The 23,525-nt window shown below is 39.7% G+C and overlaps 1 protein-coding gene across 5 annotated transcripts; it reads right to left on the bottom strand.

The window, feature by feature from the left end:
* Positions 1-1,380: 1,380 nt before the first annotated feature.
* On the bottom strand, positions 1,381-18,976 carry LOC111271586 (inactive fucosyltransferase B). 5 transcript variants are annotated; one of them, XM_022852477.2, is made up of 9 exons: positions 18,405-18,973; positions 18,012-18,279; positions 8,765-8,931; positions 8,130-8,302; positions 7,826-8,002; positions 3,426-3,574; positions 3,105-3,177; positions 2,562-2,763; positions 1,381-2,041 (listed from the first exon to the last, which is right to left on the bottom strand). In XM_022852477.2, exons 2-9 carry the CDS (start codon positions 18,048-18,050, stop codon positions 1,771-1,773), a joined length of 1,251 nt encoding a protein of 416 aa, XP_022708212.1. In that variant the 5' UTR covers positions 18,051-18,279; positions 18,405-18,973; the 3' UTR covers positions 1,381-1,770. The 5 variants fall into 5 exon arrangements, with proteins under 5 accessions (XP_022708212.1, XP_022708213.1, XP_022708216.1 ...); XM_022852478.2 differs by having other exon boundaries at positions 18,532-18,973; XM_022852481.2 differs by having other exon boundaries at positions 1,381-1,996; positions 18,012-18,959.
* Between the last annotated feature and the right edge of the window lie 4,549 nt (positions 18,977-23,525).

The following is a 23,525-nucleotide window of genomic DNA, read 5'->3' as shown; positions in this document are numbered from 1 at the left end:
TTCTTACAGGTGTATTGACGAGTCACTACTAGAAACTTCGAGAGTATTCAATTTTCAAACTCAATTCACTTCAAAAGTACCTCTAAGATGTCTTTACGGATTTGTGAAGCATCCCTGTTAACTGAGGGGGAAGAAGTCGTACCTATTAACAGCAGCAGGATTACCCGCGAGCGATACGTGGTCCGGGCGCCGACGATTTTCATTCAATGTAAATTCAATCTACCGGCCTAACAGTAGCAAAGTGTTTATTTTTTTAGCCGATATAATAGTGTGAATAAGTCTAAACCGACTATGTAATTAAAATGATTTTTCATTAGAATTATGTTGCTGTAATCAAAAAAGGCAGAATAATATATTATGTTTTAAGTGGTAGCGCAGAGGACTGCGAATTTTCACACGTTTTTTTTTTCTTTTTATTATAACTGCAGTTATCTGTAACGATACTTCTAAGTGGCAAACATCAGGCCGACAATGACGGACTACGTATTGCATTTTTCCCTAGCCTTTATTTATTCTTACGTTTCACATTGTAGCTATATACAAATATAGCAGAACAATAGGAATTTGGGTGATTTGAGTGAGTTTTGAGGGATTTTGGTGAGTATCGTATGTGATTTTCACCATGGAAATATCTCTAGCGAACACGCGGTCCAACCGAAACGATTCCCTAAAAACGTATTTACAAATTTGTTTATATGTAGATAGAGTTAAGAACGTGCTTTGTGGAAGGACAGCCGTTTACTTTACGGCTTGTTCAAAACGGTTGTGAGGTAAATCTTTTGCTTCTTAAAAAGTCTTATTGATTACGAGTTTCTTTCAGTTTACGCTAATATAGCTTCAGACGCAACAGGCGAAAAACCCTTGCTCAGGTAGCTCACTTGCGTACAAACAAACTGTACAAGTATTAGTATTTTATTGGGTATTTATTAAATTGCTGTTGGTCCGCGAGTGTATATATATATATATATGCGTGTGCGCGTGTGTGGCTAAAAAAACACAAGGGCAGGAACGCCTCACGACGATTTCGTGCTATCGGCAAGCTTATATTCATGTAAGTTTCCTTTTAAAAATATGTTAACAACACTCGTTGAAAAGGCATATAGAAAGTACAACTTGTGTACCTTTACGCTTGTGTAGAAACTACTTAATAGTTTAAACCGAGACTTTTCGGCAGTATAGAATGGTAACGCTGACGAAATCAATGACGTCGCTAGGAGTGGAGTGGAAAAATAAAATAATGAAAATTATAATATATAATAATAATAAAACATTCGATTTGCTATGTACATGCAATACTAGATCGTACGAGAAGATTCTCACTTACGAGCTAGAGAAATATCAATTCATTGTACAATGGCACCTATAGCATCAAACAGCGTCTTCGTTGGTAACTGTTTATTGCGCACGACAAAGCCTGCGGTGGTCCTTACGATTTCGTTCAAGAAATCTGTCTCCTTGAAGATATCTGATCGATAACTTTTCAAGCGCACAGAATTTTCTGAGCTGTTTAGTTGCTCATCCACCAGAGCATCCGTTCGAATAGGGAACAATTACAAAACACCAGGATATGTACACAGCTTTTGTTGTTCTATCTATTTTTCATCTTCTGCGGAAAAAATCATGCCTAAATGATTCAAGTATCATCTTTGCACCACGATCACTTTCGTAATAAATTGAATGAGGCATTATAAGAGAAAATTGAATTGTGAGTAACATACACGCTAGTGACCATGTCCGTTAGCTGAATTTATTTTAAAATAGAACTTTATACTACGCAGTAGACGCTTTGTATCGTGTATTTCTGCAGTCTCTCCGTACACTCCACCATGACTCGAGGTGGTCCAACGTTTGCCTTTTAATTGGTTTGTTGAGCATTTCGCACATACGGCATAGATGTAGTGAAGGCGTACCGAAGTAACCGTGTTCGTTGACCACCCGATAGCTGCGACGCCACGTATGATACGCCACGAGATCTTCAGGGTTTTTTCGTAGTCTTCTAAAATGCAAAACGTGACCAACTTTGTCGTTTGTTTTGTGCTTGCTGTACGTCATACAGATAAAAAGACGTTTCAGTATTAGGAAATATATCACTACGCTAAAGAAGTAAACCCTTCAGGTCCAAATAGAACAAAAAACCTACAGTCATTGCAACTATGTGCCGATAAATCCGGTGCAATGTTCATACAGCTGCCAGGGCTCAGAAACTCATCTGTACAATTCGCGTATTAGCAAGCTGAATAGCTCTTTACTCACTGCCTTAATCTCCTCGAGTTTCGTCAGACCTATTATTATATTGTAGGCACGCATAAGTTAAGATTAGCAAATGATGGAAATTGTTCAGAGGTGATATGGCAGTGGACCTGCTTGGCGAAAAAGAGTCGAAGCCAGAAACCGTAGCTGACTTCGAACTTGCCTCTACGATTGGTTTTAATGCCTCCTAGAGAACCCCTCTGGCAAGCAACGAGCAGTAGAATGAATATATGTGCATAATGTTCTATCCAGTGGTAAAGCATTGACTTCGCGCGTCTATACGCCGTATATAATATATTGATCGTACACACATGATATACTCAGCGAGCTCCTTAGGTGAGGCAAAGTCGTCAATGTGAATGAAGCTATGCGGAGGGCACAGTCGGTCATAGTCGTCTTTCGGAGCCCCCATCACAATCGGAATTGCCTTTTTATGGTAGGCGTTGTACCACAACTTTTCCGTTAGATACTCAGCACAATTCGAATTCTCGAAGGAAAGGTAGAACTGGTAGTCTGTGAAAGATCAGTAGTTGACACCAATACGACGTTACAAAGCCCGTTGTCCGTACCAATACATACGTGACGGATTCAATCACGTTTCTGTACACGAATATGCCATTTCAACGATTTCCGTTATGTATTTGCTTTTATTAAGTAACTTAATGAATATATTTTCAACAAAAACACACGGATACAACATAATCACAGCTATGGAAGTATACAAATAAAAATCGACCTATGTACAAAATAGCTAGCAAAAAATAATGCCTTTATTTAATGATTAATGGTGATATTGGAAATATAAGACAAGATCGCCTACATAAATAAACGACCAAAACCGATTTCTTTGGTACCTTTAATCGCATCGCAATCTTTAGAAAAATGCTCTGGACATGCTTGCTTTCCGCATCGACCGAAAATATCCACCTGAAATTCATCGTTTTTTCATTACATATACATGTATATCTCAACCGCAAGGTCTCACTCGGTAGAGATCGATTGATTACCTTTGCATTTGTTTAATAGGAACTGCCTGAGGTACAGCGTTGACGGCTGATCTTAGTATTCTTATTAATCCAATAAGATCGACACCAAAAACGATGGCACAGAAGGTGATGTCAAATACATAGAAAATTCTAGAAAATGTTAAAAATGCTTTTAGAGATCATCTATACCTGGATATATTTCGCCAGCTCGTGCACGTAATCCCACCGACCGTTTTTTCCATCGCAGTTTGAGCCGAGGATGGTAACACCTTTTGTCTTGCTCTTTAACATGGACGTTAAATCTTCGAGGTTGGGGGACAGCAGTTTTTCCGTACGACCTATACCAAAAAAAGATTTGATAGAAAATATTTCATATGCTCTTTTGAAGAACACAAATATATTATTAGCGACTTGAGCTAGTTCATAGGTTTTTACTTATGTGCTGTGGTTGTAAAATTAGACGAGCTGGATGCACCGCTTATCTGAATTCAAGTAGACATGTAATGTAATAATAGAATTCAAATGCTCTATCGAGGGAAAGTACCTCTCCGTAATACCTATCTTTTTATAATACCTACTCGTCTATTGCCTATCCTTGATTGCCTTTAGTTTTTAAACGCTTCATTATTTTGCAGGACATGGTTAGGCCCTTTATTTACAGAATAACGGCTCCGTATTTCTCTTTGTCGTAGTTTCTCAGCAGCAAGCCCCTACAGTTGTATTATTACGTCTTTTTAGCGTCAACGTCTAACGACTCGACAATCGTTTTTACATATGTGGAAAAAAGCTCAATGCAGAAGGCCTTTTTTTTTTTAAGACCAACGCGACTGGCGCCAAAAAGTTGAAAAATTCAAATCGGCCTTTTCTTAGTTTAACTTTCTCGTCCAGTCGAAGTTGATGATAGAAATTTAGGAAAAACTGGAACTTCGGATTCCCTTATAAATAAATAACAAAAGCCTACCTCATTTGAAGGCGAACGAAGAACTACATTTCAGCCAGTTTCGCCTCAAGATGTAGACTACTGGAAGTGGGTCCAGTATACATATATATATAGAAAGAAGGCGGGCGTCTCAGGGAATATGCGAAAGCTCTCCAACAATATCTTGCTGTCTGGTTGAGCTTACCACACAAAATCTTTCCATTGCCAAATTAAATACAGTCTTTTATTGTTTAAGTGATTGTTCTTTCCAGTCGCTGCTTAGCATTGTCTGACACAAAAAAACATTATGGTCCTGAACAGTTCACTACGAAGCGTTTACTGCCCGTGGCATTGCTGGCATCAGCGACCGACAGCATCCTGTCACGGCGAGACCATAAATATAGATGAGGCATTGAGGTATAACGCCGCTGTTATTTAACTTCACTGCACCGTTACGTTCAAGTTACTGGCTTTCTTTATTATAATACTATATGTGATCGTTTCGGGTCTGTGGTAAAACGCCCGTGATAATGTTAAGCTGAACTTATCCTCATTTAGGGGGCGCCAGGAAAACCATTTCGCGCTTGTTACTCAGCTTCTTTAAATAAGAATAGTGATAGTGACAGTAATAGCAGACGGCTGGCAACATACCTGAATGATAGGAAACGTTCACTGTTAAAAAAACCAAGCAGAAGAAGTACCTTGGACAAACGCACGAAGTAGAGTAGAACCATTTGATAACGATTTGGCATTAAATGCCGAAGTAGAGCTACTAGTCACATTCGTAACTAAATGATCGTTATTTAATATATTTTTTTTTATTTAATTTAAACAGTACGATAAAATATCAGAAGAACTAGTAATATAATGAATGTATTATAAAATAATTTTTAGAAAAACGTTCACATTTCTCTTTATTCAGTCAAGGACCATAGGTTGTGCTGAAAAAGGCCACTCTTAATGTAAGGACCCAACGAGCATAACAGTTACTTGTTGAAAATGTAGATAACTTCCGCTAGATAACATCCGGTAGTTCACTATTTCAAAAGTCTGGTTTTCAGTATTAGACAAAGTATGCCTATGCCTAAACAAACAAAGTGCCTTTTCGAACCTAGACCATTATCCGTACCACAGGCAAACACCTACACTGCAATCATCGAGGGGGGGGACCACTGATTCCTTGAGACATCGTAGCAAAGCCGAAACGTTTGTCGAATAGTACCTTACAGGATCATGATCATAGTATAAATAATAAAAATAATCTTATCTATGTTATAACCTTCTATCTACGTCAGCTAGATTATAGCAATAAAAATAATAAGTTATTATTTTTATATACTTTTTTTTTATATCATGATTCAAATTGCTTTTTTCGTGCTGTATCATCGTTATTAGTAATTGTCTCTTAACCCTGGCATTGTTTTTATGCTCGTCTTTGTCTGACAAGAAAGTACTTGCTAAGCCCACTGGGCTACAACAAACCGGCGCAGCCACCTCGGCTAATCGAAGAAAAAAAAATAACCATGGGAGTGTCAACATTGTTCTCATTTCATAAACCCATATGTGTGCTACTATCCTGACTGAGTAACTAGAAAGATATAATCGCTCCGAATCTTTCTATTGCCGGAACGTCTTCTATAAATTTTCTCTGCTTCATTTGAACAAAGAAACAAAAAAAAAAATTAAAGCGTTAATTTACGCACTATTGGTCTGTGTGATCCTTTGATGGGAAGTGATGTCGGAGTAAATTAGAGCTACGCCAATTAAGTGAAGTAGATATCATAGCTATCAGATATGTATAGTAATACATTTTTGAGAAAGTTAAATTGATAGCTATTGACGCCGCAACTTATAAGCCATGCGGCTCGAGCAATTATAACTTAAACTTACAATGTAACTATCGACGGAAAAATGTTAACGTATATATAATGTGGTTAATTAGAATTCTACTGTTTTACCAGACGATACGAACGGATCGCTTTGCAGAGAGACAACATTAGGACCGCTGCTACAATTGCAGGCTAAGTAGGAGCCGACTTGTCTCATTGTGGTTGCCTAGGAGATTTTCAAAGTATTTCTATGTATGAGGAACAGTTTTGGATATTTGTTGTGTACGATATAGGGTATTATAAAATAACAATTATAGAGACAACAGTCAATCTAACCTTTCGTTGGCGTCGCATTAGAATCGTGTCACGATGATTCAGGTATTAGACGCGTTACGTACATGGCACGCAACGTGTTTTTTCTATCGATTTATCAATTTGCTCTGTAACCCAATGTGACAGCATTAGCAGACGCTGCTAGGTCTCCTAGTTATTACAAATAATGTCCTTTTTGTTGTTCAGTGAACATCCATTTTGTGTGTGTTGGCCTGAAGGAATGCTAGAACTGGGAATCTAGTGAAGCTTCGTACGATCAATCACAGCCAAAAATAGCCTGAATCACCGTACAAAACAAGTAACTATAGAGCAACGGAACAGCGGATATAGTGCCATTTCTTCGGTAAATGCTTTTCGCGAGCCGTTAGCCTCTAGATAACGAGCAGCGTAATGATCTACCACGAGTTTATATTCAGCATGCGTGCATGTATATTTGTGCAATTTAGAACCATGACTATTCGCCGTTTTGTCGTCCTCCGTGATGTTTATTGGTTAAACCGACGTTGTCTGATCGAAGCCTTCTTTCTTACGATGACTCTGTCACCATCTGAGCTTTTCTTTCACTTCCTTTTGCGAATAAGCGCTCTGTTTCCTCCAGTATATATCTATCAGGTGGAGCGACTTCGTAGTCGCAACCGTTCTTCTATTAAGTATTTATTACATATAGACATACCTATATTTGACCGACTTCGGAGGTTCGTACGGTCAGTAACCGTGCCGTAGTCTAAATTTGCCGCTGTGCAAATACATGTTATATACCGTATAAGATATACAAGAAATAACAACAAATTAACTTGTGTATTTTATAGGGTCAACGCTCACAACACTTACAATAGTCACAATAGCAAAGGTAAATTTGTTTCCCTTCGAAAAATAACTAGAATCGTTATTGTTATGTGTATGACATTGTTGAAGATTCTCTTTTGGGTAGCGGCCTTGATAATTTTGAAAATCGTGGACAGACAAAAGGTAACGGCCATCGCTGCCATTTCTCGCCGTTAACGCAGCGGGCCTTCGCTGCCCTAGACAATTCCTAATAGAAAACATCATTTTTGCAAATGACAAACTAACTGTTGATACTGACAATCAGCCAACTTGTCCACCTTTCGAGTTTCATTCGGATCATTGTGCCTGTTGCGGTGAACGGACATTTCTGCGTATGTACTACCGGCATATATCAACTTTTCCAACGAGCCTCGTCCGGCACTGCAATGATCAATAAGGCCAATACGCTTGCCTAAAGTATTTAGCCTACTTTGAGTGGCCAATTGGGAACGTATTGTTGATTAGTGTTACACTTGTCACAGCCATATTTTATAACGGGATTTAAAGCTATGCCGCGTCCTCGTTCGCTCAGAATACTATTCGAACCGTCTAGTGTATGTACTTTTGAATCAGACTGATAGCTTTCGAACTTGGCAAAATTGAAAACATGATATTGATGCCCACATACTTCAACGTGTCTGCCTCGTAACAAAGCAACGCCTATCAAACTGCCTTGTCCTTACCGTAAGGAATGGGAATGTCCGAGTCTGAACGATAGGTCATGCTTAAGTTGAACAGGCCGTTGAGATCCTTCATCGTTAGCTTGGGGTCAGCCATAAAGGTATGGTAAGGTGACTCATCCGTGAAGAATATCCACTGTTGATTAATCGGCCGCGTTTTAGGTAGGGCTGTTTTGATATCTGCAGCGAGGATGTTAAAAAATAGTTATTGCTTGATTTTGCTAAAAGACATCGATAGATGGGAACAACGGCCTCTAGATAGAGAATCCGCTGAAAGTGGCATTTATGGGGCAAGACAATTACTTACTTCTCAAAAGATGCAAATGAAACATGACTGCGTCGCTGAATCTCACCAGCGAATCATTTACTTCCAGGCGGCAATTTCTGACTGAACACTGTGCGAACGGATCTCTCTCAATGGATCCGAATGATCGAAGGAAGCGCCTCTGCATGCGAGCTCCCACTTTCCATATTGAGATCCTGCCATCACCATAATAATAATAATAATAACAAATGCAGTTACTCTAAAAGCCCGAACGGGTAGCCAGTAAAATCCCAATCGACGTATACTTAATTAAGTCAGAAGAAATTTGGTTGTTACGTGAAAATGAAGAATCATGCAGAATGCAAAAATTAATTACGGAGCGAAACATCCAAGCCCCCGCCAGGACTTCACACCCCCCACAGTCATGCGAGCAGAAGTGACGTGGTCGGTCAAGAGAGTGGTTTGGGTTTTGTACCAAAAGACAGATGAAACATGCCTTAGGATGCATCATCGACAGGCATCGCTTAATTTAACCACACCGACTTCGGTCATTTTAAAGAATAAACTGTTTAATGAACAATAAATGTAAAACCTATTTTCGTTGGGCTTATATTCAAATCTTTTTTTTTTTTTTTATCTCGCCCTGGTTCAGCTAGACACAAACGAATTTGTCTTACGTATAGTTCCGTTTGTTCAATTCTGACTCTTGCAATTCCTTGATGCTTCCCAGATTTGCCTGGATGGGTAGCATGCCGAGGTTACTGACTAATGCCAAGATGACATAAGCCGAAATCAAAGTCAGGACAAGTACGGCTTTAAAGCAAGAACGATTGGTATACGACATCTGTAAAGCACAAGAAGTGTATTTTTAGGTAAAAATTCTCATAATACTAAATGTATTTACAATAAATATACGACAATACTTGAATTTTTGTTTTCTACGAACAGCCTCCACTCTTTATTTAAATGTAACACAGTCACAAAGCGCAGTCCCTTATAATCTTTTGTTTTTTATCTACTGTTTACTAGATTTTCTTTATTCGTTTAGCCATTACGCAGACGATCAGTTCTTTCGGTTATTACACTGTTTATAGGTTTGTTAGTAGTTAAGTTCATTTAATCATTTTTGCTACTTGAATTGTAGATTACTCTAGACCGCTTGCTGCTGCTCCGTGATGAACCAATCAAGCTAAATGGGCCGTTGAAAAAAACATATTAATGAAAATCAGCAACAGTTCGAGATGCAAGTTGGCCGTAGGCGTTTTGGGCATTGGCTCGCACCGCCATTGGTGACAGCTAAAAAATCATTCGTTAACATATATATATATATATATATATATATATATATATATATATATATATATAGAATGATCTTTCCTGCGCAGAAAATACCAAATGCCAGTCCGAAACCCCGTAGTAACGCGTTTATATCCATGACGTTTAGCAAAGCTATACCGCGATCTCGAAAGATGGAGGCGCCTTCGACCTATTAGGCAGATTTTGACAGTGTTGCGCGTGAGCGCAGTTCATACGAGTAGAAATCCTCGTTTGCTTTAAGAGCCCAAGGTGAACCGGTATTCAGGCGGTCGATAGTTTGCTAAAAGTATTTCTGTGGCATAAAGTAAATCGAGTTGTACAGTCAGGATAGAATACATTAATTAAATAGCGACGATTAATTTTATTATGCCATCTATAGATAGATAAAATTATCTGTTACACGTATTTATCGTTCAAACAGCTTGACATCAAGCGAATTTTTTTCCTATTTGGAAGAAAATGTCCATTTCAGTAAGCACACTGATAACCTTGTGAAAAGAAAACGTACAAAAATTAATTAGTAAAAAAAGCATGTTATCGATATTTAAACTTGTCGTTAAAGGGTTAAAATCCCATCATTTTTTTAGGTTTGCCGTGAATGACAATTATCTGCCGACCTAACGTGCCATCTCTGCCGACAATTTGGAAAGAAAAAAAAAGTTGGTTCATAAACCGTCCGATAGTTGCGATCAGTTCCGTGTGTTCAGGGAAACTTCCGAACGATACGATGATAAACAATAAGTGTATATTTATTTCTAGCATATAAAAATATTTACTGTCTACAGTTTAAAATCTCTTTCTATTTTTTTCGACACCAGCGAAAGCAGTCGTTCTGCAGAGTATTTTTCACCGAACTATTTTTTTTCCAGTCCCTTTCAGAAATCGGTTAGCGATCTTTTATTTCCTACTTCAAATCACCACATTTCCAGCTGTTATTTGGCTTAGCGGGGTAATTAGAACAGAGCGCTATACTGGATAGCGTGCGCAATGGACGACCCTGTTTGGCGAGACAACGGAAAGACCCTAGTTATCTCCGATATGCGACATATGAAAAATCTTTTCGCTTACAGCCTACCGATAGGTTATTGTTGTCGGAGAGTTCCATTCAAGTTGACTCTTTAACTTCGGATCTGTGGCACAACAATAGCCAGTCAAGTTTTCCCCCCATGACGACGTGAATAGAACGAAAAGAGAGCTATTGCCTTGACGTTTCGCCAACGGCCTGCCCATCCATGCCATCTTAAGTTAGCACCGACTAAATACATAGATAGTTTAACTTTAGCAAAATAAATGCTTTTATCTACATACTAGCAGCAAAAAATAGGACAACACAACTGCGTGTCAGTTTGTCTAGCTTCAATTAACTCATGAGCCGCATATACAGGCTAGGACTCATCCCGAACGTGAGCTTAGTATATATCGGGTGTGATGACCCCTTTTAGTGGAAATTACGTTTGCAATAGGTTTGCAGTATGCGCTCATGGCTAAACCAATGGATAATTGTGAATGTACCCGCTGAAACTTTCCTACAGTGGCGATTGTCCACTGATTTCCAGTGGCGTTTTGACTCGGTAGCATCTTGTACAGGAAATGAATTTTCTTTTGGCATGACGTACACCATTTGGCATATAAACATATAGCTCGAAGGAATAGAAGAATCCGATAAAAAGAATCGCATCTTCCGTAAACTATGACAAAGGTTGCCAGATGGTTGTCAGTATAGTAGTATGATTCTTCCGGTTTCCGGTAAGCATATTTAGGAGATGTCTTAATAACTTGTATAGCTTTTTTTGCTCTGAGCTATTGGGCCGTGATGTTGCTGAATCACATTTGTTTTCCATGTCTATATATCAGCCCCTTGGAAAATCCCTCGGCCGATTAGCGGATAGTATCAGCATGGACATTTAACATTAATATACGATGCAGCGAGATAGCCGTGTATTGAAGCAGTGGATCACTTTTGGATTTAGGATGTGTTTTTTTAATTCTCTATAGTGTGTTTAAATCCTAAGGCCGTAGGACGAATTCTGCTTACGAAAAACGGCCCAGTGGTTAGCCAAGGTTAACAATTAGTTAATCTAACGAAAGTGCCCCGCTTCTGGAAAGGCAGTACAAAAGCCATAGTTGAAGGTATCGGTTAAGAATGAAGATTTTGTGCATCGGAAGCCATAATTTAGTCGCCTTTCAACGTTGTGTTTAGCCTTCGATCAATACAAATTGCTAGAAGCTGAATGCCGGCGCAACTTAAGAATATGCAAGGCAATAGGATAAACAGAAGGTTCCCAAGTGACTAGCAATAAGATCGATGGACATATAACAAAGCAAGAGTATCACAGTGATTAAGCCTTTCGTACAGAAAACTCCTAATCGGACATTACCACCTGAGGTAGATGTCATTACATAAATATCGTTCCGGTAGACAAAACAGCATCTGTTCATGGTAGGCAGATACTACATCCGCCCTGAACGTGCTATCTTATTTAACAACGTCTCCAACATATGTATGACATGATATACCGCATAGATGTATCGTTAAACCGCTCCTGTTGCCACCTTTAATTTTGATTGTACATCGCTATATAGTGGACAAATTCCGCTATACAACAACGTGACATCGAGCTCTGAGCACATCGTATTAACTTTTCCATGTTTCCGGTTTTACGTCCGGTGTCGCCGTTAGGCATAGTTCCATCAGAAGGTTGGCCCGGAACGAACAAGTGTATCTATGCTTGGGTGCGAACCTAGGCCGCAACGTGTACCCGGGATTAATAGGCAAGTACGTATTAACGCAAATATAGTATTTACTTCGAGTCACAGAAAAACTTCTCAGCGACGTCAAGTACCGTATTCTGTTCCGTACTGATACAACGTCAAATAGAAAATGATTCATTCACAATAACGATAAATGCAATGGGACATTGGCTATCGAGCACCGGCCGCGAAAGCAAATTTAACATAATTCTTCCTCTTCTTTGAAGCACTATTATTGCCAGCAACTTCCATGTCGCCGCAGTGTCTGAGCATTCAAAATCTGCCGAGAGGCGTTACGTAATACTTTGGTCTGCCCACGCTTCGGAAAACCATTGAACCCTTCCATACGTACTTACAAAATCGTAAGAGAAGCTTCCTTATTGGATGTCTTGCCTAAAATGGTCAATGGCAGAATGCTACGTTTTATAAAAGTCATGTAATGATTACAGGTATTGAAACTGAAAAACGCCAAATATTAACAAAAAAAATAATACTGATATTAAATAACGACATTAAGCGTCTTCTGACAAACAGTGAATGAAAAATATTATATAACCAAACGGTTGAAAAGTGAGACAACGAAGATAATGATTCTTCCGAACATCGAAACCCGTCACTTCGTTGTTAAAATACGACGATCCAGTCGGACTGTCGTTTGCTCAGGTTAAATTATTTTCTTTTATTTCGCTTAATTTTGAACTGTATATTGTTGATTAGGGTATCATTAAGAGACAATAAAGGCTCCTGTAATATTTACGTAATGTAAGGAGTTATTCTGCCACCATCGCCAATGTTATGGGGACCTTTCTCCCGAAAACTCTGACTCGAAGTTGTCTAATTACGGACTGATAAGGTTGCAAGACGGTGACTACCTGACGGAAGAGTTTGAACGTTATTGCCTTTCCCTTATCCGCTTGATGAGAGGCCTGCGAAGGATACGCAGACCTACGATAACTACTAAGTTTAGTTCAATTTACTGTCACATTTGAACTTCGAAAAAAAAAAACCATATCGATAATAACATTATCACGGACAGAATGATTGCTCCAACACAAAAGGTGGTTTGGTCAACTGAAACTCCCGGGTTGGTTAGATTAAGAAATGTGATGTCTCTGCGAACTCATTTTTAATGAAGAAGATTTAATATTTTTTTAAAAATGTAACACACTCTTCTCCTTTCAGTATAGTTTACCTCCTATACAGTGTTTGTATAGAGAAGTCTGACTTGCTATGTTTTCTCGTTTTTAGTTGACATTAACGTTCTATATTTGGCATCAGAATTACTTCGACTACCCAATGACGGTCGTGAGAATGAAGTTGTTTCGTTACCGAAAACGCACTACTGAGGCGCATCAGCATTATTCCGGGCGTCCTCAATTCTCTGTTAGCAGAGGCACAGACAAAAACCGATCGTTGCCCTTATTGATGCCCACGTCATTAACATTTTACTGCTTCGCCTGGTGCAGACGTTCGCGCCAATAGAACGCGCACCAGACGAAGCAGCGCGTTTTGCGTACGGATTACTTTTGAATGGAATATGGCGTCATTTCGTACAGCTTTCATAACAGAATTATTGATATGTATCCAATGTGTACTGCAATAGCACAAACATTACGTTATTTATGTGAACAGAGAAAGCTAGTAATGATGTGCCGACCTCTGAGAATGACGGGATAGGGATGTCGGATTGGCGGCGATAGTTCCTGCGGTGAAAACGGCCAACTATTCCGCCGGATTTTCTATCGTGTTAAAAAATAACAGCATCTAATAACGTAAAATTGTACCACATCTTTGTTAAGGTACTGACGAACAAACCTAGTGACAGGAACCGATAACAAGTCGACGTAGATTAGATAAATAATAGCATTTCGTTTTGGGGTCTGAATTTTGGCTGTATTACGAGTCCTCAATCTGAGCACAGCATATTTTGAAGTTCTTTCCGAGACTTTAAAAGACGCGATCTATATCTACGCGATAGAGCTGCTACGGGTACTAGCGTTTAACAAAACCGAATTGATGTTTACGACGTAGTGTGATCCAATCAGGATCGGTCCCAGTTAGTTCAGCCGATTGGCCTTACTTCAAGGGGATCAACTTGAACAAACAGGTGGTGTTTTGCCAATTTGAGACGCTGTACTACATTAGTCGCCTATTTAATTGGCCCTATTGACGGCGTCCTCATATATATATGTTTGCCTACAGCCTATACAGTTTCGAACGCTTTGTCTGATCAACATCTTCACTAGCCACCACAAGGACACTTTCTAACATGGAACTCAGGAGTGGAACATAGTACGATCTGAAGAACAATCTCGTTCAACAACAACAACAAAACTGGCCGGCTGTTTGTCGAGAAGTACCGATATTGTCGACGGCATGAAAATCGGCATTTTATATACTTTCGTTGGTTTCCATTGTAACGAGAACTGCTATATAAAGCAATGTTGTCTTGTGTTGTTTTCGTGTGTATTGTAGATCATTTCGTTAAAGATAGTGCGGTCTGTTTTACCCTAAAAGCTTTACACACAATAACAGTTAACGTAAAATCAACACCGTATCAATAGGACTGTATGTTAGTTCAGTAACACCTAGAAAATCTAACGTCTCAGCCCAGTCACGCGCGAAACAGGGGGCAGTTTGACTTCATGGATACGGAAACTGACCGCCGTTTCAATATCAATTCACTATCTAGCTACAGGTAAATTGCCTTCATGTCCATTCTGTCGAATAGTTCCAGATACGGATATGAAAGCGGACTGAAAGTTCGAGTCGATAGATCATCGGATCGCGCTTTCCGTACGAGAACAATGGATATATACAACAGCGCCATTGCCAGCTAAATTGAAAAAACCCGAAAAACTTCTAGAGGTAAAAAAATAATGGCTACCTCGTGCTGCCCCTGTTAGTTTGTCACTCGTGATTCAGTACGCTCCGTTCAATAACATACCAGCTTCGGTCTATACGGCGCTTCGCTACACAAACGCATCGACTCAATAGGTAACGGACTGTACTTGATAAGTAAGTTCATAATGACTACCGATTTGAATTGAAACTTTGCTTTGTCAAAATGGCACAAACGCAAGTGGATAGGCAGTTAGCCCAGACATTCTATCGGGCACTTGAACAAGATAGCATATTATGAGTATGTCTTGCTACGGCGTATCGCTGCCAAGACGGCGAAAAATCAGGTACGCCTCACTGCGATTTCTCTTACCTTTTCCGTAGAGATCTTACTGAACTTCGACGGATCGCAGACGACAGACATACCCTCTACAAAAAAGATTATTTTATTCTCCACAGAAGAAGTATGCACCCCAATTAGCTACAACCTTCTGCCATTTTACCGGTATCATACTCTGTAGAAGTCAGAGATATGAGAGATGAAATCCCAAAACGCAATTTAGACATTATATTGAGATTTAGATTATTTTCTTATTACGAAATTTTGAACAAAATTTAACACCTGCATTTTTGCCACTACAATGTGAGGTCAGGCTCTGTCCTGCAAAAAGAAGAAAAGGATCATCACAGGTCGCAAATCGCTACAAGAATCACTACTATAGCGTCTCTACGTCTGTGTTCCTTCTCGAATCGCGTGGCAATCGTATTACTTTGACCAAGGTGAAAAAAGTGCGTATTTTTACCTTATAGTAAACCTGGGTGTCAACACTCCCACACTTTTATATGGGTCAACTTTTTGTTATTCCATTTTCTGTCGCAAGTTTTTTGAGCCAACCACTGACGATGTTTTCTTTGTAGGAGAACCTTTGCCAGATATATGGCAAGGACCGTTGTAGTTTCAAGATGCAGCTCGTATTCATAAATCAGTTCAATTCCCATGGCCGGCCATATTCAAATGAACGATCTGAGATATCATCACAAAACCAAATGTGTCACCGGTACAAAATAGCGTCATCTTTATATGCGATATCAACGCTTGTCACGTTGATTGACCTTATAGGCACTACTATACTCGACAGTGTTTCACTTCTCAGTAAAAAGTAACTTACCATACCGCCATAACTATTCAATAATGCAAGTCCTAAAATCCCTGGCTGATTAGAGACGATAGGTTACTATCCATGTTTTCACCATGGTCGCTAGGCTAGTGAAAATTAATCTCGTTCGCAGGTTTGCCAGCTACGTCGATCGAGGCGTTTCTATATACAGCGTTAGGCCGCATGAAAATGAATAATAAACCCATTGTAGTCGAGTTCGTTCTATAAAATTCGACCCCCACAGAAAATGCTACACGCATGTAGGAATGAAACAAAGTGACGTATAAGCGAAAGCCGATTGTATACACATTTGATTTGCAATATCTTGAGTAGGCGATATCAACGCATCCTATTCACAGTCGTTTCGTGGGACATTTTCGAAACGATCAAACACTTGAAAGGCCTATATCAGCCACATGAATTAAACAAATCGAAACGTTTCGGGTAGGCAGTTTAGAAAGCCGATAGACTTAAAGTGAACCATCGAAGCGTACGTGCGGTATGGAACGATTCTGACAATGGGAAGGATATTGTGCGACGTAGATTTCCTACAGATAGGAACGGCTGCCATGGCGGGTAACGCCAGGCAAAGGAGCAAATCGTCCGCATCGATTGACTAAATATTTTTATACAAACATATTCCCTCTCGCAGGTATTTCGATTTGACAGTGTAAGCGAAATGGCGGCGTTGTTGAGCACAGCTTTGCACACCGTAAACAATTGTTCATGGATGAAACTGTTGTGCACGTAACGCACAAAAATATTGGTGTCAGTGAAGTGTTTCAAAGGTACCAGCGACATGGACTTCACGGTTAGCTGTTGTGCGACTGCAAGAAATACAAAATGCATTTGAAAAAGCACAGGAAGTTACATGTTCTTGCCGTGTATAACAATTAAAAGAAAACTCACGTGAAAAGAGATAGTTGTTTTAAAGACAGCCAACCGAAGGTTGAATTCATTCAGTTAGCAGTTACCGGCGATAGACGATGAATAGTAGCCGAATCGGCCCCCATGACTATCGCAAAACATATCCAACCCGCATCCGCCATGCTAAAGTTTCACACAGAACATAGATACGGACTCAGCCGTTCGAATTTTCTTGACTCTTTTTATTTGAAAGTGAAACGAATCACTGATTGGGCACAAGTTTGACAGGCATAAGAGACACAGTTCTGACTCGAACGAACCATTTCCTATACACTAAGACCCACAAAAAGATGTAACGACACCAACGATAAAATAGTCGTGCATGCGTGAATTATTTATAAAATTAGAAAAAAAAAGTGCGGTCGAGGTTTACCAAATATACCAGCGCGGCTTTCAGAGCTGACCTAACGTAAATAACTTTCACGGCTTATCTGCTAGACGCACAATAATGGTCTGAACAAAAGAGTTTCATCAAGAAACACTGTGTATTGATAATAAACAGTACCGATTTATGCGTGTTACTCGTTGCGTTGTCGTGCTTCTAAAAGTCACACGGGAGCTGTCCGCTTTGCTAGTGACATAATGTGGCTCTAATGTTAGCAGCAGTCTCCGACATATATATATATATATAATTGCCGGCTCTTTTCATTCCCTAAATTATCTGTAGAAGTTTGGAAAACTCTGACCGTATTTCGTGGACATTATGTAGTAAAATACTTCTTATGTTGGCGTTCTGGTATACCTCTGTTCCCTACAGTAAAATTTACTGTGGAACCTTCCAGACAGGTTCTTTGGTTGCCGGTTAATGAATGATTTCACTTCAGTTCTTACCATCAAAATGGAACAAAGAAATCAAGCACGGTAAATGAGTAAAGCTGCAAAGACGTTATACAGACACTCGTATAAGAAGTATTTACGTAAGGCCAATTACCTTAAGACGTTGTCGCCGAGCCTCTCCGAAGACCATCATATTGCTTTCTTAGTTGATAAAGTCTACGTACAAGAGACACTTCCGAGTATGGAATAGACAGATTCCGTCCACATCAGTGTGATCTCTGCAAGAAGAATATTTTCGACACATAAAAGCACCCATATAGACTACCACAAAGTAAACGCTGGCGGGAATTTTGGCGCAGTCTTGCATTTCGTGAACTCCAGCTCCGTCTGTGCGTCCTCGACGTACCAGGCTGATGTCGCTACTAGAAGAGCAAATAGGTATAATTCAGTAAGTCATTATCCCTTTTAGACCGTCGATTTCATTCAACTTGTCGCGTCGACGTTTCATACGCATATCAGGCAGGAAAAAAGGTCAGCAAATATTTACAAAGTGCATGATAAGGCACACGCGGTCCAACCCGGCTCAGCTGTTAGCAAAAGTGTCCCTATTGGAAAAAACACTTCTGCGGCTTCTTAACGCCAGGACTCATCCTCGCAAACTGTACAGAACACACCTTACTCCACACTAGTACTTCCGTTGTTACGAATGATATGCAGAGAAGAAACAAACGCGCCTATGTTTGTTTATCAGGATATCGGCCGGCGTTGATGTCACACTCGTTAGAACAGCAACTTCGGCACAACGATAGCAAAATGGATGGCCGGTCACACTACTATCCGCTTTGAAGCAGCGGCGGCGGCGGCGCCTCCTCCTTTAAATAGCGCACTCAATCGTTTCTAGCTCATTTTGCTTTCCCTGAGCAACGGTCTGGTTACTGTTTGCTGTCGACTGGCGCCTTGTCGCTGGGTCAGTTCCCGGCACCATCGTAGTCATACCTACAACAACTGCTATCCAAGTCTTCCAGTCAAGTTGCGCCCTTACCCAGTGTGGCGAGGGGGAAGCGCTCCGATCCTACTTCGCTGTCGAACGCCACCTTAAGATCGATTGACGCCAGTATGAAACGACACAAGCAGCACGGAGCCGCAGTGCGCTGATCAAAGCGTTACCAGTAACGTGTAATAGCGTGTAACAGTATGTAAAATTCTAATAACTTCTTGTTATTAGGATTAATAAAAAGAGGCTATTTATTTATTTATGGGAATTCTTGTTGAATAAACTCTGGGCCGCCATCATTTTTCGTGACGGGCAACGGCGACAAAGTTGTAATTGATCCTATCGTTGTTGTTAGTGTCCTTTTTTGCCACAGCATCAATGACGGATGGGATAGAGACGACGGTGCTGGCAGTGAGCTACTGTCAAGGCCGAAATCTCGTAAGCAAAGAAGACAAAAAGGGAATGGAATTACATATACGAAAGTCTTTGTTTCGATCAGATATACGTCCGTGTTTATGATGTTCAAATCTTTTCTTTTATTTCGGTTAAATCGCCACAACGAGCGCACAACAAGAGGGACAATTTGTACGGTTAATTTGCAGATATGCCCGTTCCGCCGATGGTATGTACCGTATTTTTGTCAACTCAGCTACAAATACGAGACGGGCGAATGTACCCTAATCGAGTTACGCTAGAATTGTTTATTGTTGCAGTACACTGATGTGGCAGGATGGTATAGTTTTTTGCAGACGGACATTATTCCGTATACTAGTAGAGCTTCTCCTAGAAGAGTTAAACTTGCGTACAACGTACGTAAAAAAGAACTACACAGGGGAAATAATCTGATTTCGAGAACACATAGCATTAGTTACCAATAGGAACCTAAACAACAGGGCGGGAGCATTTAGGTACGTCGCTGTCCATATTAAAGGTGGCGGCTAGTTCATTTACCACAAGCACAAGGCCAAAAATTTTACACGATTGTAATCAGGGACGACCCGTCCATTATTGGTAGCAAAGCGAATGTAAATATGTATTATTTTTGCTTTCGATTCCTGCTGTTGCTGATCGTGGTTTCTGATATGTGTCGCAACATTCGGAGCCCTTACTGGAGACACCTCAGTATAGGCTGAAAATTGCTACCTGTACAGATAGAAAGTTGTTCGAGCTTGGTTGAACAGCGTGGGTTGCGTTTTACACGAAAAATAGATAAGTCCGGATTAAATATTTACTGCTAGTCGCGACACTTGAGTATTCGATAATTTCGTTTGAGTCAGTTGACTCCATGACTTTATAAGGTTTTACAAAATAACAATTTTCTCAAATAGCGCTCACCGATATTGGGAACATTTTTCCGGTAGACGCACAGCTTCCTGCTTTTTGTCGAGTGGCGTTTATTTTAAAAGCATCAATTGGGTCTCTTTAAAAATATGCCAGAAGCTCCACATTTGCTTCAATATAATAGCGCATTGAAGGGCAACAAATGTAAGGAAACGACCGCTTTTAAATTTGCACTACTTGCATTTTTTATATATGCCGTATGTACATCTAAAAGCTTTGTAAATATAAACTCGTCGACCTTACAAAATAAACCCTTGACAGTGTTTTAGTTCATCTTAAATAAGCAGCTATTCGCAAAGCAAAAAGAGAAGAAGAAGAAAAGTCAGAAGTATAATAACATCGTATGGTCTCAAACTAGCAGATCCATACCTTGATTTGAAAGTCCGTTTCTTCGCGAATCAAAAAATCAGCGCTAAGATTTTAGAAATGCTAAGAGTGTGAATCCACCAACACACAGATCATATGCCTTTAGTATTTTTTTCGACATTAAATGCATCATTTTTATATAAACATTTGACATTATGTTATAATGCATTAATCCATATCTGCGTTCAAGAGTTGCTAGAAAGAAATACAACTGCGCAATAGCTTGCCTTTCATTTTAAAATATATGCCCCATAAAGCCCCTTGATTGGTTGTTGACACATGACTGATGTTTCGAAGGTTGCCTGTTGTGTCAATCAGATTGTTAAATTTCGATTGGGCGGAAACGCGCCGCAGCATTTCGTATCGTTTCGTCTGGCCTTGTCTGTTATTGAATTAGCCTTTTTGCGCAAAAACCCCTAGTTAGTTAACACTTATTTATTAAAAAATTAGACTCGACCATAGCCCCGGCTACAGCTGTGAGTTAACAATTGGCCTTGTTGAAAGTAAACGTAGACTGTTTCATAATATTGTACATAGCTGAACACTACTTTGAATAAATAACATAAATAGGCATTCTTAAATAACCCTAGGCAAACGAAGATGATCGTAGCCGTAAATGTGGAGACTTCCGAATTCTGTCTATGTGTTCGGCTCAAGCCAGGTGATTTTCAACGATTTTATTTTAACTGCCGAAAAAATATCCTATGATTGGTATGCGCATGCTGTGACTAACGATCCGTGGTCTTGTGGCAGAACAAGCCATATCATCTTCTGACGTCAACCAACGTTTCATGCGTGTATGGACTATAAAAGACATCGTTTTCTTACCAAGCCTGTCTAAAGTATTTCATGTGTTGCTTTGTTGGACTATATTACTGCTATCAACACTTCAAATGACGCTGAATTGGATTCTTGCTTTATTTGAAGACCAGTTGCAAGGCTGTTTCGGCAGATTTTCTGATAGTATAAACACTGGCATGTAAAATGAATACGCCGTGCATCGACAAACTCTTGCACCAAGGTAGACGTCTACATTCTAATCTAAATGTCTTGTACAAAAACAAAACATATTCTTTTTTTCTGCAGCTCATTTAGATTCTGAAGCCCAAAACTAATTTCACTTAATGAATCTCTCCTGAAGAAATGAATGAAGAAAAGCTCCTTTTCTCTATACGTAAATCTCAAGTTATTGACCAACAAAATAAATAGAGCTCTGTTATGGAGGATTATATAACGCGCGCCGTCTTAACTGAAAAAGAAACCGGCGAAGCATTATAGACTCGGTGCCGTTCTAACCGTCTTAATAGCTATACGGAAAATGGTGATTTGGATTCTATCTAGATAGTCAAATTTCACAATTGAAGTAGTGACTCATGACAGTTAACCTCTTAAGACCTGGTGGAAGCGAAACTTATACGTGAAAGCTGCAATAGCAGTATAATCTAGCTTTTACAATTATGGTGCTAACAGTTACAGCATGCCATGATATTCGTTTGGATAAATAAGCAAATATTTTTAACTAGGTGAACCAGCCCCAGATCTCAAGTTTGAGCAATATAATCTACCAAAAATTAAGTAACCCTAAAACGAAACTATCTAAAGAACCCAATATCTTTGATAATGCCGCACAGAGTATCTCGTTTATATAGTTTGTTGTGCCTCTCCTAGAATCGCATTTGACTATAATTCTGAGTCTGATCTGAAAAAGGGTTTCATTGAACTGCACTTTGAAAACTGGCAGGTAGGTGGCTTTTTATCATTGGTTTCGATAATTTCTCGTAAGAGTGGTATTTTTTATACTAACGATTCCATATATCTTAGTACCATATACATGCATATGTATGTGGCATTAAGAAGGTCCGATTTCGGCACTCTGCGGATGAGCCGTTTCTGCTAAACATCCCCCTAACTTGATGGCTACTCCGCAGCGCCGTATCAGTCCGATCACCTTTTACCTCAAGTCCATGAAAGGCCTAGATTTTACGCTACAGGCCTATTAAGACTTATTTAAGAGGGAAATATTTGATCAAGGAAGATAAGGTACTCAATCTACATTTTACACCACAGCGAACAATTCACCAGTGTCATTTAGTTGTCCTCGATTGCAAACGGGGCAAAACTGACGTGCAGCTAAGACTACTCATAGCTGAAGCTTCTGATTCGCGTATTGCAAACTATATGCTGTTGGAACTCGTCTAAGCGATACATATCGGGTTGTCTGGGTTGCTATCTGCAGTGAGCAAAAAAAAATGGTGTGGCTGTCTTCACGCGCTTCTGAGGTTCCTTACGCATTCCTCAGACTGACTAACCTAAATTAGCTCTTCCTCCTGATCACAGTCCAACTGGAAAATAGAAGAAGCTGAATAATCGGCGCCTGAGAATCGCGAACCGACCATCGTAAATCGCGAGATGCTATAAACCCGAATCGTTGCAGATAGGGCTGAAAGAGTCTGCGTCACTCGACAGATAAAACGGAGCGAGTGCGTTGTCTCAAAACAAAAGTTCGCACCGCAGAACGACGCTCTCCCTTGTCAGTCCAATCGATTTACGAAACTTAAGGCGGACTTGCAAGCAGCCAAGTCAGTAAAAAGGATGCTACTACAAACTACAGAAAATTAGCATATAGAAAATACTACAAATTAAAGGAATCACGATTAAAAGGACACCCCGTATTCAGGCCAATGCTTGGTAACTGAAAATCTTAGCATATAAATGAGTTGCGGTACGCTAACATTCATTACATAATTTCATAAAGTTTAATAGAAACGCTTTAATTTCGATTTCGTCCAAATTGTCCTTCTCAGTAACTCAGGAAATAAAGCGAAGGCTTGGATCTGCTTCTAATATTATTATAGAATAACAAGTCGTATTTTAGGGATATTTACTCACTCTGATATTTAGATTTGCCGAACTAGTAATCACCTGCTCTCTAACCGAAAATACGCATTAAATGATAATGTATTCACA

This window comes from Varroa jacobsoni, unplaced genomic scaffold (genome assembly GCF_002532875.2).
Source record: "Varroa jacobsoni isolate VJ856 unplaced genomic scaffold, vjacob_1.0 contig00775, whole genome shotgun sequence".
NCBI lineage: Eukaryota > Metazoa > Arthropoda > Arachnida > Mesostigmata > Varroidae > Varroa > Varroa jacobsoni.
This window is presented reverse-complemented; position numbering and strand designations above follow the sequence as displayed.

What these genes read in the sequence shown, in the direction of transcription:
- LOC111271586 (XM_022852477.2), bottom strand. Translation starts at nt 18,050, where the DNA reads ATGATGGTCTTCGGAGAGGCTCGGCGACAACGTCTTAAG. An exon ending in CTCGGCGACAACGTCTTAAG is followed by an intron (nt 8,932 to 18,011) that starts GTAATTGGCCTT and finishes TGTGCTTTACAG; the next exon opens with ATGTCGTATACCAATCGTTC. An exon ending in TTGAACAAACGGAACTATAC is followed by an intron (nt 8,303 to 8,764) that starts GTAAGACAAATT and finishes TGGTGATGGCAG; the next exon opens with GATCTCAATATGGAAAGTGG.